General features: G+C 45.3%; 1 protein-coding gene across 6 annotated transcripts in view; it reads left to right on the plus strand.

The window, feature by feature from the left end:
• The window catches only part of insc (INSC spindle orientation adaptor protein), a 191,487-nt gene that overhangs the window by 84,069 nt on the left and 93,249 nt on the right, over positions 1-14,169 (plus strand). For 4 of the 6 annotated variants that reach the window (XM_077247158.1, XM_077247159.1, XM_077247161.1 and 1 more), the window contains one exon: positions 12,687-12,899. In XM_077247158.1, coding sequence (XP_077103273.1) covers positions 12,687-12,899 — 213 coding nt within the window. The remainder of the gene's footprint in view (positions 1-12,686; positions 12,900-14,169) is intronic. The other 2 variants (XM_077247163.1, XM_077247164.1) reach the window with 1 other exon arrangement.

Genomic DNA, 14,169 nt, shown 5'->3' on the forward strand with positions numbered 1-14,169 from the left:
AGGCCCCGCCCACGAGTGTTAACAGACACAGGCCCCGCCCACGAGTGTTGACAGACACATGCCCCGCCCACGAGTGTTGACAGACACAGGCCCCGCCCACGAGTGTTAACAGACACAGGCCCCGCCCACGAGTGTTGACAGACACATGCCCCGCCCACGAGTGTTAACAGACACAGGCCCCGCCCACGAGTGTTGACAGACACATGCCCCGCCCACGAGTGTTGACAGACACAGGCCCCGCCCACGAGTGTTAACAGACACAGGCCCCGCCCACGAGTGTTGACAGACACATGCCCCGCCCACGAGTGTTGATAGACACAGGCCCCGCCCACGAGTGTTGACAGACACATGCCCCGCCCACGAGTGTTGACAGACACAGGCCCCGCCCACGAGTGTTAACAGACACAGGCCCCGCCCACGAGTGTTGACAGACACATGCCCCGCCCACGAGTGTTAACAGACACAGGCCCCGCCCACGAGTGTTGACAGACACATGCCCCGCCCACGAGTGTTGACAGACACAGGCCCCGCCCACGAGTGTTAACAGACACAGGCCCCGCCCACGAGTGTTGACAGACACATGCCCCGCCCACGAGTGTTGACAGACACAGGCCCCGCCCACGAGTGTTGACAGACACATGCCCCGCCCACGAGTGTTGACAGACACATGCCCCGCCAACGAGTGTTGACAGACACATGCCCCGCCCACGAGTGTTGACAGACACATGCCCCGCCAACGAGTGTTGACAGACACATGCCCCGCCAACGAGTGTTGACAGACACTGCCGTTCTAACATAGAACCGCCCTGATCGAGTTCACAGCGAGTTGAGAGTTGTACACATCCGCCATTGCTGCACCGACGAGAATGTCTCCCAAGCGTTATCAGTGTTGTGTAGCTGGATGTATTAATCCACATAGCTCTGTTTATTTACTGGAGCGATAGACCTAACGTTACTGATCATGGCAGTAATGAAAGTGAGAGCGCGCACTTTATTACAGTTCATAAGAGCTGTTTTACGGATATACAGTTTACCAGTTTACCACCCCCTGAAAGGGTGTGTATAATATTTGTTTACAGTTAGTTGTAACGAGTGTTTTTTGTACTTCGCTGTGTATGTTGATAATAATGAAAGGGAGAGAGTTTATGGATAATACTTTAAAGGTGCAATGTGTGACTTTTAGCGACATCTAGCGGTTCGGTTGCGAGTTTACACTAAGGGCTCAGCCCACTGCTCAACCCCTCCCTTTCGAAGAAGCTACGGTGTCTAAAACGGGACAAACATCGTCGTCTGAGACAGCAGAGAATAGCCAGAGTAAACCAAGTTTCTGTACCACAATCCATTATAAACCACATCATGGATAAAGTTTACAAAGCCATAGTCAGGTGAGGATCATGGGTCTTAATACGTAATATAATAATAGTAATTAGTTGATTGTCTCACGAACATAACCAGCACATTCTCCCCACATAGCAAACCCATAATACAGCGGGGGAGAAGAACCACATGAAACTATGCAACTATATATTTTTTCTAACAGGGTAGTAAAAGTTTAGCTGGCTAATATGAGCTGTTACTGTGGCTGAGCTGGTTAAAGCGTTAAGCCTTGTTTATACTGGACGCATCCGCATGAGCCCAAAGGTGCGTGCGGCAAAAATAACGTGATTGTAACAGCGCGCGCGCCTCCGCATCCCCTAGACACCATTTACTACACACAATAGGCTTTTTTTATATGATTTTGGAAACTCGATCAACTTAAAATGCTTCCAAGATCAACTGGTCGGTGATTCCTGTAAATGTTTTACGGTCAATGACAAGAGTACTAATCAGCTGTCTCACGAACGTAACCAGCACATTTATCCCCACATAGCAAAGCCATAACACAGCGAGGGAGAAGAACTAAGTTACATGAAACAATCCAACTACATATTTTAGGGAATGAAGGGAAAAGTCACTACTCACGGTGTTTATGACTACTTCTAGCTTTCTGCGGCTTCTCTTTCAAGGTAGTGACGAAACGCGCTCTGTAGCAGTGTTTGTTCGCTGTCGGCTACGGTAGAAACATGACGTCACAATATGTCGAACTTCATAGAAGGGGATTCCCGTGGTTATGTAGATATAAATGCCTCATTCTAAGGTAATAAAAACATTACGGTTTATTAAGTAAGTTCTTTATACACCACTGAACACATAGTTATGGATGTCATATTGCATTAATGTTAATAGATACTCAAAATATTTACACATTGCACCTTTAATGCGGACTTCTTATAACGTTACAGTGTTTATTCAGCTCTTACAGTGATTTTCTAGAGTGAAATTGACGCTTCATCTTTTGTGTGATGTACAATAAACTTCATTGAACTCATCAGTATATTTTTACAACATTCGGACGCAGTCCGCTACAACAGGCTTGTACTGAAAGATGGAAAAACAATTTATTATAACCGTAATTAAACTAGACTATACCAGTTCAGTCTTCATACAGCATATATTATCTGGCTCTGTGGGCATTATTGTCCGACTCCGGGTCGAAATGAACACAGCTACTAAGAGTTTATGTTTTGATATTATCATTCCGTGAGATAAGAGAATGTCCTGACATGGAGTGCGAGCTCGTGAGGCTCCGCCCTCTGGGCCGGCAGCAGCTGCTCATTTGCATTTAAAGGGATACACACTAAAACGGTGCGTTTTTCTGAGCATCAAAAAGTGACAATTTAAACATGCTGTAGAAAATTATCTGTCGGGTATTTTGAGCTAAAACTTCACATACACACTCTGGGGACATCAGAGACTTATTTTACATCTTGTGAAAAGGGGCATAATAGGTCCCCTTTAAGTTCTTCTACTGTATATCTATTTTGGTGAAAGTAACTCAAAAGTAATAAGGATAATGTAACGCATTGTAATTCTGAGACAGTAATATTGTAAAGTAATGAATTACTTTTAAATAACAAGTAATGTATAATGTATTACAGTTTGGAAGTAACTTGCACAACACTGACTACTTTTAAAAAAATGCGGGTCAGGAAGCGGGTCGGGTACAATTTTTTCTTCTTTTTTTTGTGGTCCGAGTTGCGGGCGGTTAGTTGAAAACATTGGTCGGGTGCGGGTTGTGTATACATTGACCCGCGCATCACTGACACACACACACACACACACACACACACACACACACACTCACATGCACACGCACGCACACACACACACACACACACACACACACACACACACACACACACACACACACACACACACACACACACAAATTGAAAACAGGTTGTATAGAAACTGTCTATACTACAATCAATATCTATGGAAATCTATAGATGTACCAAATGATTAATTGATTAACCATTAATATTAATTATAAAAATATTAGTATAATCCTTTGGATTAAATAATAGACACATATTAAACTGAACAAGAAGTCTGAGTTTGATGGTAATGGCTTTATGAAAGCTATGAAATGTTTATATAGATGAAACAGTTATTTTGTGTAGTGAAAAGGATACTGTGATTTTGAGTGTTGTACTAACTCAGTTGAAAACGTCTCAGCTTATGACTGTAACCCCTTGTTCCCTGAGAAGGGAACGAGACACTGCGTCGATGATGACACTTTGGGGAACGTCCCCCAGCGCAGCGCCTCTGAAGCATGAATAAAACTAAGCCAATCGTGATTGGTGTTGCGTCATGACATAACATGTGACGGCATACACGGAAGCTACAAAGGGACGCCAGCACACAACAGAGTTAGCTTCGCTTAGTGATGAAGCAAGCCGCTGCCAGGCAGGGGAGGGCGTGGTAAAGGGACGCAGTGTCTCGTTCCCTTCTCAGGGAACAGGGGTTACAGTCGTAACCCGAGACGTTCCCTTTCGAGGGAACTCGCACTTTGTCGATGACGGCACTTTGGGGAACAAGTACCTACTATGCCACATCGAGCCCTGCCTGTCCCAGTGTGAAGCTGCGCACAGGCACACTTAGGACGAGAGCACTAGAGTGCCTGGCGTACAAGAAATGTCCAGGCTATAGAATCTGATAAAAGTGTAAGGGGTGGCTCATCCAGCCGCATCACACACTTCTTGGATCAGGGACCCTGAAAGGAGGGCTCTAGAGGATGCCATGCCTCTGGTTGAATGAGCCCTCACAGCCAAAGTTGAAGGCAAACTGCGCACCTTCTAGGCCATAGAGAGAGCCTGAACGACTCAGTTGCTGATGGTCTGTTTGGATGCGGGAAGCCCCTTCTTGGGGTACACGAAGCACATCAGCAACTGGTCTGACTTCCACCATGAAGACCTCTGGACATAAATCTTGAGAGCTCTGACAGGGCTCTGAAGTCTTTCTTCTCCGCCGTTATGGAGGTGGAGGATGGAAAGCCTGTAGAAACATTAAATGGCACTAGGCACATAGCCCGGCCTGGGATGCAAGATAGCCTTAATATCTCCTGGAGCAAACTCCAGGCACTGGAGCCTTCCCGAAGCCTTCTTAGCCTGCAGGACAGCCCTTAGGTCGATCTGCTTCTGAGAAGGCTTTGGTTGAGAGCGCCTGAGATAACAGGAAAATAATGTTGTAATAACTTTGTTAAATATAAAATTAAATGTCCCCAACTAAGCAAGTCAAAAGGCGACAGTGGCAAGGAACCAAAACTCTCAGTGACAGAATGGAGAAAAAAACCTTGGGAGAACCCAGGCTCAGTCGGGGGCCAGTTCTCCTCTGGCCAACGAACGAACAATGTATGATTATGATTCAGGCAGCATTACAGGTCATAAGTCATATTGGATGGGAACATCATATTATGCAGTTCATCTGGTTGAAGATCGGCGTCATCACGCGCGTATGGAGAGTTTGTTGAGGATCAGTGCCAATGGCTGTTGTGTCGATGAGGCCTTCAAAGGGGAGAGTCTAGTTGACACAAGCTCTGCTGACACTTCAGGGATGCGTTGTGGTCATATCCAGGTGCAGGTCCACCATCTTATCTGGATACGACCCGGGTCCAGCTGATTACAGCTAACCTCGGAATAAACGGAAAGACTAAAATTAGCGTAGATGCCATTCTTTTTATTATGTAGCGAGTACATTGGGTGTTATAGGAAGTGTTCCCAGTTCCAGCTGACCTGCAATGCTCTCCTTTTCTGTCTGCCTATAGGCTGAGGAGCTGGTGGATGGCTACGGCTGCCCACCGGGGGCAGACTTCTTGGATTATGAGTGGCAATGGAGATGTTGCTCGAAGGCCGCAGACTGTTTCCTCACCTCCTGAAACCTGTCGACCACCGTGTTAACGGAGGCGCTGAAAAGGCTAGAAGGCGAAATTGGGGCATTGAGGAAAGCCCTATCTTTCTTCTTGATGTCCGATAGATTGAGCCAAAGATCTCTCCCCATGACCATAGACTAGCTGATTGCGCAGGGCCGTTTCCTTGGTGAGAGAAGTCTGCAGCCTTACGCAATTCAGCAATATCCTCCAGAGTTGCTCCCTCGCCCTCATCTGTATATTTTAGAAGGTCGGGCTGGTAAGCCTGCAGTACTGACATAGTGTGCAGACTGGCACCATCCCGACCCGCAGCCATATAAGCCTTATCTCGTTGAGTAAATCGGGAAAGAACGGTAGACCCCGGCGATAAGGTTGCTCTCTGTACTGCAGGAAGCGCAAACAAAAGCAAGTTGGACACGTGCCTTTCACGTGCCTTTCAACTGATGTTCAAACAAGCCACGGCACGAGACAATCTCAACCTGCTCCTCATATGTGGCGACATAGAGTGGTGAATCGTCTCTAAAATCCCCGCCTTCGATGCTGAGCACATACACTTCCTCGGAACATCGGTTCTCCATTCGTGAGGAAGCAGCCGCTGGGCATGGGAGGGGAGAACATTAAAGCTGGCAGAGGATTCCTGAGAAAGTGCCTCAGCAGTCTCAGGCTCCCGTCAGATCCATCTGCGTACCCCATGATGTGAGCCGCTGCGCTACCTCAGTGATGTGGGACCCGCACCACGGGGAGCATGAGCCTGGCCATCATCGCTGAAGATGGCCAGGCTGGAGCGCAGCACTCGCTCCTAAACAATGCACACACAACTGGTGTATGATGTAATGAGGGCAGGGATGCACACACCACTTGTGTTATTGACTCGCCATATTTTCGTTCTGATATATATATATATAGTGCTTAAACAGTGGACACATGGGTTACATCATGACGCAACACCAATCACGATTGGCTTAGTTTCATTCATGCTTCGTAGGCGTTGCCCTGTGGGACGTTCCCCAAAGTGTCGTCATCGACGCAGTGTGAGTTCCCTCAAAAGGGAACAGTGCTCTTCTGCCGCTCAGTGCTGCTTTAATTGAAGAGTGCTGCTGTTAGTCACGAGTGCTGCTGTTAGTGTAGAGAGCTGCTGTTAGTGTAGAGTGCTGAGTGCTGCTGTTAGTGTAGAGTGCTGCTGTTAGTGTAGAGTGCTGCTGTTAGTGTAGAGTGCTGCTGTTAGTGAAGAGTGCTGCTGTTGGTGAAGAGTGCTGCTGTTAGTGTAGAGTGCTACTGTTAGTGAAGTCTGCTGCTGTTATTGAAGAGTGCTGCTGTTAGTGTAGAGTGCTGCTGTTAGTGTAGAGTGCTGCTGTTAGTGAAGAGTGCTACTGTTAGTGTAGAGTGCTGCTGTTAGTGTAGAGTGCTGCTGTTAGTGTAGAGTGCTGCTTTTAGTGAGGAGTGCTGCTGTTAGTGTAGAGTTCTGCTGTTAGTGTAGAGTTCTGCTGTTAGTGTAGAGTGCTGCTGTTAGTGAAGAGTGCTACTGTTAGTGTAGAGTTCTGCTGTTAGTGTAGAGTGCTGCTGTTAGTGTAGAGTGCTGCTGTTAGTGTAGAGTGCTGCTGTTAGTGTAGAGTGCTGCTGTTAGTGTAGAGTTCTGCTGTTAGTGTAGAGTGCTGCTGTTAGTGAAGAGTGCTACTGTTAGTGTAGAGTGCTGCTGTTAGTGAAGAGTGCTACTGTTAGTGTAGAGTGGTGCTGGTAGTGTAGAGTGCTGCTGTTAGTGAAGAGTGCTGCTGTTAGTGTAGAGTGCTGCTATTAGTGAAGAGTGCTACTGTTAGTGTAGAGTGCTGCTGTTAGTGTAGAGTGCTGCTGTTAGTGTAGAGTTCTGCTGTTAGTGTAGAGTGCTGCTGTTAGTGAAGAGTGCTGCTGTTAGTGTAGAGTGCTGCTGTTAGTGTAGAGTGCTGCTGTTAGTGAAGAGTGCTGCTGTTAGTGAAGAGTGCTGCTGTTAGTGAAGAGTGCTGCTGTTAGTGAAGCGTGCTACTGTTCGTGTAGAGTGCTGTTGCTGTTAGTGAAGAATGCTGCTGTTAGTGTAGAGTGCTGCTGTTAGTGTAGAGTGCTGTTGCTGTTAGTGAAGAGTGCTGCTGTTAGTGTAGAGTGCTGCTGTTAGACAGAGTGCTGCTCTTAGTGTAGAGTACTGCTGTTAGTGTAGAGTGCTGCTGTTTGTGTAGAGTGCTGCTGTTAGTGTAGAGTGCTGCTGTTAGTGTAGAGTGCTGCTGTTAGTGTAGAGTGCTGCTGTTAGAGAGAGTGCTGCTGTTAGTGTAGAGTACTGCTGTTAGTGAAGAGTGCTGCTTTTTGTGTAGAGTACTGCTGTTAGTGAAGAGTGCTGCTGCTGTTAGTGTAGAGTGCTGCTGTTAGTGTAGAGTGCTGCTGTTAGTGTAGAGTTCTGCTGTTAGTGTAGATTGCTGCTGTTAGTGAAGAGTGCTGCTGTTAGTGTAGAGTGCTGCTGTTAGTGTAGAGTGCTGCTGTTAGTGTAGAGTGCTGCTGTTAGTGTAGAGTGCTGCTCTTAGTGTAGAGTCCTGCTGTTAGTGTAGAGTGCTGCTGTTAGTGTAGAGTGCTGCTGTTAGTGTAAAGTGCTGCTGTTAGTGTAGAGTGCTGCTGTTAATGTAGAGTGCTGCTGTTAGTGAAGAGTGCTGCTGTTAGTGTAGAGTACTGCTGTTAGTGAAGAGTACTGCTGCTGTTAGTGTAGAGTGCTGCTGTTAGTGTAGAGTGCTGCTGTTAGTGTAGAGTGCTGCTGTTAGTGTAGAGTGCTGCTGTTAGTGTAGAGTGCTGCTGTTAGTGTAGAGTGCTGCTGTTAGTGTAGAGTGCTGCTATTAGAGAGAGTGCTGCTGTTAGTGTAGAGTGCTGCTGTTAGTTTAAAGTGCTGCTGTTAGTGAAGAGTGCTGCTGTTAGTGTAGAGTGCTGCTGTTAGTGTAGAGTGCTGCTGTTAGTGTAGAGTGCTGCTGTTAGTGTAGAGTGCTGCTGTTAGTGTAGAGTGCTGCTGTTAGTGTAAAGTGCTGCTGTTAGTGTAAAGTGCTGCTGTTAGTGAAGAGTGCTGCTGTTAGTGTAGAGTGCTGCTGTTAGTGTAGAGTGCTGCTGTTAGTGTAGTCTGCTGCTGATAGTGTCGAGTGCTGCTGTTAGTGTAGAGTGCTGCTGTTAGTGAAGACTGCCGCTGTTAGTGAAGAGTGCTGCTGTTAGTGAAGAGTGCTGCTGCTGTTAGTGTAGAGTGCTGCTGTTAGTGTAGAGTGCTGCTGTTAGTGTAGAGTGCTGCTGTTAGTGTAGAGTGCTGCTGTTAGTGTAGAGTGCTGCTGTTAGTGAAGAGTGCTGCTGTTAGTGTAGAGTGCTGCTGTTAGTGTAGTCTGCTGCTGTTAGTGTAGAGTGCTGCTGTTAGTGTAGAGTGCTGCTGTTATTGTAGAGTGCTGCTGTTAGTGAAGAGTGCTGCTGTTAGTGTAGAGTGCTGCTGTTAGTGTAGAGTGCTGCTGTTAGTGTAGAGTGCTGCTGTTAGTGAAGAGTGCTGCTGTTAGTGAAGAGTGCTGCTGCTGTTAGTGTAGAGTGCTGCTGTTAGTGAAGAGTGCTGCTGTTAGTGTAGAGTGCTGCTGTTAGTGTAGTCTGCTGCTGTTAGTGTAGAGTGCTGCTGTTAGTGTAGAGTGCTGCTGTTAGTGTAGTCTGCTGCTGTTAGTGTAGAGTGCTGCTGTTAGTGTAGAGTGCTGCTGTTAGTGTAGTCTGCTGCTGTTAGTGTAGAGTGCTGCTGTTAGTGAAGAGTGCTGCTGTTAGTGAAGAGTGCTGCTGTTAGTGTAGAGTGCTGCTGTTAGTGAAGAGTGCTGCTGTTAGTGTAGAGTGCTGCTGTTAGTGAAGAGTGGTGCTGTTAGTGAAGAGTGCTGCTGTTAGTGTAGATTGCTGCTGTTAGTGAAGAATGCTGCTGTTAGTGTAGAGTGCTGCTGTTAGTGTAGAGTGCTGCTGTTAGTGAAGAGTGGTGCTGTTAGTGTAGAGTGCTGCTGTTAGTGTAGAGTGCTGCTGTTAGTGTAGTCTGCTGCTGTTAGTGTAGATTGCTGCTGTTAGTGTAGAGTGCTGCTGTTAGTGTAGTCTGCTGCTGTTAGTGTAGAGTGCTGCTGTTAGTGAAGACTGCTACTGTTAGTGTAGAGTGCTGCTGTTAGTGTAGAGTGCTGCTGTTAGTGTAGAGTGCTGCTGTTAGTGTAGAGAGCTGCTGTTAGTGTAGAGTGCTGCTGTTAGTGTAGTCTGCTGCTGTTAGTGTAGAGTGCTGCTGTTAGTGTAGAGTGCTGCTGTTAGTGAAGGGTGCTGCTGTTAGTGTAGAGTGCTGCTGTTAGTGTAGAGTGCTGCTGTTAGTGTAGAGTGCTGCTGTTAGTGTAGTCTGCTGCTGTTAGTGTAGAGTGCTGCTGTTAGTGTAGAGTGCTGCTGTTAGTGAAGAGTGCTGCTGTTAGTGAAGAGTGCTGCTGTTAGTGTAGAGTGCTGCTGTTAGTGTAGTCTGCTGCTGTTAGTGTAGTGTGCTGCTGTTTGTGTAGAGTGCTGCTGTTAGTGTAGAGTGCTGCTTTTAGTGAAGAGTGCTGCTGTTAGTGTAGAGTGCTGCTGTTAGTGAAGAGTGCTGCTGTTAGTGTAGAGTGCTGAGTGCTGCTGTTAGTGTAGAGTGCTGCTGTTAGTGTAGAGTGCTGAGTGCTGCTGTTAGTGAAGAGTGCTGCTGTTAGTGTAGAGTTCTGCTGTTAGTGTAGAGTGCTGCTGTTAGTGTAGAGTGCTGCTGTTAGTGTAGAGTGCTGCTGTTAGTGTAGTCTGCTGCTGTTAGTGTAGAGTGCTGCTGTTAGTGTAGAGTGCTGCTGTTAGTGAAGACTGCTACTGTTAGTGTAGAGTGCTGCTGTTAGTGTAGAGTGCTGCTGTTAGTGTAGAGTGCTGCTGTTAGTGTAGAGTGCTGCTGTTAGTGTAGTCTGCTGCTGTTAGTGTAGAGTGCTGCTGTTAGTGTAGAGTGCTGCTGTTAGTGTAGAGTGCTGCTGTTAGTGTAGAGTGCTGCTGTTAGTGTAGAGTGCTGCTGTTAGTGAAGAGTGCTGCTGTTAGTGTAGTCTGCTGCTGTTAGTGTAGAGTGCTGCTGTTAGTGTAGAGTGCTGCTGTTAGTGTAGAGTGCTGCTGTTAGTGTAGAGTGCTGCTGTTAGTGTAGAGTGCTGCTGTTAGTGAAGAGTGCTGCTGTTAGTGTAGAGTGCTGCTGTTAGTGAAGAGTGCTGCTGTTAGTGAAGAGTGCTGCTGTTAGTGAAGAGTGCTGCTGTTAGTGTAGAGTGCTGCTGTTAGTGTAGTCTGCTGCTGTTAGTGTAGAGTGCTGCTGTTAGTGTAGAGTGCTGCTGTTAGTGTAGAGTGCTGCTGTTAGTGTAGAGTGCTGCTGTTAGTGTAGAGTGCTGCTGTTAGTGTAGTCTGCTGCTGTTAGTGTAGAGTGCTGCTGTTAGTGTAGAGTGCTGCTGTTAGTGTAGAGTGCTGCTGTTAGTGTAGAGTGCTGCTGTTAGTGTAGAGTGCTGCTGTTAGTGAAGAGTGCTGCTGTTAGTGAAGAGTGCTGCTGTTAGTGTAGTCTGCTGCTGTTAGTGTAGAGTGCTGCTGTTAGTGTAGAGTGCTGCTGTTAGTGTAGAGTGCTGCTGTTAGTGTAGAGTGCTGCTGTTAGTGTAGAGTGCTGCTGTTAGTGAAGAGTGCTGCTGTTAGTGTAGAGTGCTGCTGTTAGTGTAGTCTGCTGCTGTTAGTGTAGAGTGCTGCTGTTAGTGTAGAGTGCTGCTGTTAGTGTAGAGTGCTGCTGTTAGTGTAGTCTGCTGCTGTTAGTGTAGAGTGCTGCTGTTAGTGTAGAGTGCTGCTGTTAGTGAAGAGTGCTGCTGTTAGTGTAGAGTGCTGCTGTTAGTGTAGTCTGCTGCTGTTAGTGTAGAGTGCTGCTGTTAGTGAAGAGTGCTGCTGTTAGTGTAGTCTGCTGCTGTTAGTGTAGAGTGCTGCTGTTAGTGTAGAGTGCTGCTGTTAGTGAAGAGTGCTGCTCTTAGTGAAGAGTGCTGCTGTTAGTGAAGAGTGCTGCTGTTAGTGTAGAGTGCTGCTGTTAGTGAAGAGTGCTGCTGTTAGTGTAGAGTGCTGCTGTTAGTGTAGTCTGCTGCTGTTAGTGTAGACTGCTGCTGTTAGTGTAGAGTGCTGCTGTTAGTGAAGATTGCTGCTCTTAGTGAAGAGTGCTGCTGTTAGTGAAGAGTGCTGCTGTTAGTGTAGAGTGCTGCTGTTAGTGTAGTCTGCTGCTGTTAGTGTAGAGTGCTGCTTTTAGTGAAGAGTGCTGCTGTTAGTGTAGAGTGCTGCTGTTAGTGTAGTCTGCTGCTGTTAGTGAAGAGTGCTGCTGTTAGTGTAGAGTGCTGCTGTTAGTGAAGAGTGCTGCTCTTAGTGAAGAGTGCTGCTGTTAGTGAAGAGTGCTGCTGTTAGTGTAGAGTGCTGCTGTTAGTGAAGAGTGCTGCTGTTAGTGAAGAGTGCTGCTGTTAGTGTAGTCTGCTGCTGTTAGTGTAGAGTGCTGCTGTTAGTGTAGAGTGCTGCTGTTAGTGAAGAGTGCTGCTCTTAGTGAAGAGTGCTGCTGTTAGTGAAGAGTGCTGCTGTTAGTGTAGAGTGCTGCTGTTAGTGTAGTCTGCTGCTGTTAGTGTAGAGTGCTGCTGTTAGTGAAGAGTGCTGCTGTTAGTGTAGAGTGCTGCTGTTAGTGAAGAGTGCTGCTCTTAGTGAAGAGTGCTGCTCTTAGTGAAGAGTGCTGCTGTTAGTGTAGAGTGCTGCTGTTAGTGTAGAGTGCTGCTGTTAGTGTAGAGTGCTGCTGTTAGTGTAGAGTGCTGCTGTTAGTGAAGACTGCTGCTGTTAGTGAAGAGTGCTGCTGCTGTTAGTGTAGAGTGCTGCTGTTAGTGAAGAGTGCTGCTGTTTGTGTAGAGTGCTGCTGTTAGTGTAGTCTGCTGCTGTTAGTGTAGAGTGCTGCTGTTAGTGTAGAGTGCTGCTGTTAGTGAAGAGTGCTGCTGTTAGTGTAGAGTGCTGCTGTTAGTGTAGAGTGCTGCTGTTAGTGTAGAGTGCTGCTGTTAGTGAAGAGTGCTGCTGTTAGTGTAGAGTGCTGCTGTTAGTGAAGAGTGCTGCTGTTAGTGTAGAGTGCTGCTGTTAGTGTAGAGTGCTGCTGTTAGTGTAGAGTGCTGCTGTTAGTGTAGAGTGCTGCTGTTAGTGAAGAGTGCTGCTGTTAGTGTAGAGTGCTGCTGTTAGTGAAGAGTGCTGCTGTTAGTGTAGAGTACTGCTGTTAGTGAAGAGTGCTGCTGTTAGTGTAGAGTGCTGCTGTTAGTGTAGAGTGCTGCTGTTAGTGTAGAATGCTGCTGTTAGTGAAGTCTGCTGCTGTTAGTGAAGTCTGCTGCTGTTAGTGTATAGTGCTGCTGTTAGTGAAGTCTACTGCTGTGCTCCACAGGAGGGCGCTGTGGTGGCGTTGCTGAAGATCTGCCGGCAGGACTGCTTCAGCTCTTTGTACGCACACGCGCTCAGGACCCTCGCCTCCATCTGCTGTGTGGAAGACGGCATCAGCCAGCTGGAAGAGGTACCGTTTCCCAGCATGCACAGCATAAGAAACCACCCAGATGTGTTCGCAGACACTCAGTCAGCTGAAAACACACTGGATGAGAGTGTAAGCCTGTACTGAAATAAATTAAATATAAATTAAATTAATAACTATGTGAACATATTTATATAAAAGACAAAAACACGAAAAATAATAAAACTTTAATAAAAATTAAAATGGGAAATCAATCATACTAAACTAACAGCTCAAAAGTTAACTGTATCTGACTGAAGTTATGAATATAACCGACACTAGGAATGACTGTCAATGTTTCAAAGATGTTTGAGTCGGTTTTATGCCTCCAAACACCCAAAATATTTACTATATATATATATATATATATATATATATATATATATATATATATATATATATATAGTATATATAGTATATATATACAGTATATATAGTATATATATACAGTATATAAGTATATATATATATATATATATATATATCATGTTTTAAGTGCATAGGAAGACATTTTTTCTAAGCTGTAAGTAAGCTGTAACTGTATCTGATATGGTGTGTTATTCTCCCTGCCCTCTGTTTGAGTGAAAATGTGGTGTTTATTATTGTCTGGATAGAATTATCTTCTCAGTTTATGTAACAGCGCCACTGTGTGGTGATGGATTATATAACAGAATTGCATTTTGAATCTGAAGTCTCAGCTCAGAAACACCATGAGTTTGATTCAGTTTGACCTCCTCATCGATCAAATTAATAAATGCTGTCATATAATCTATCGATATCTTTACTCTGTACAGTTTATAAGACTTGACATTGTGCTATTGTATATGTTTCATATACTTATATATACTATACCTTTACTATTATTCTCATACTATTATGACTTATACTCATATATTTATATATATGTATATATATTTGTCTATATATATATATATATATATATATATATATATATACTGTATATATATATATATATATGTATATATATATATATATATATATATATATATATATATATATATATATATATATATATTTGTGAATGTGATGACTGTGATAACTATCTGTTTGTTTTTCTCTCTGGTCTGTCCCGTCGCTGCCATTTTGCTCGAAAGTTGTGCTGCCGACTTGTGTCCCTGGTTTCTGTGACGGGTCACATATATATATATATATATATATATATATGTATATATATATATATATATATATATATATATATATATTTGTGAATGTGATGACTGTGATAACTATCTGTTTGTTTTTCTCTCTGGTCTGTCCCGTCGCTGCCATGATGTATATTAGATTGGTCATCTAGTGCCTGAGAATGTTTATGCTGACACAGAGTTTCTGTTGAGCTGTGTCA

This window comes from Siphateles boraxobius, unplaced genomic scaffold (genome assembly GCF_051911475.1).
Source record: "Siphateles boraxobius isolate OS27281-9 unplaced genomic scaffold, OSU_SipBor_1 107, whole genome shotgun sequence".
Lineage (NCBI taxonomy): Eukaryota > Metazoa > Chordata > Actinopteri > Cypriniformes > Leuciscidae > Siphateles > Siphateles boraxobius.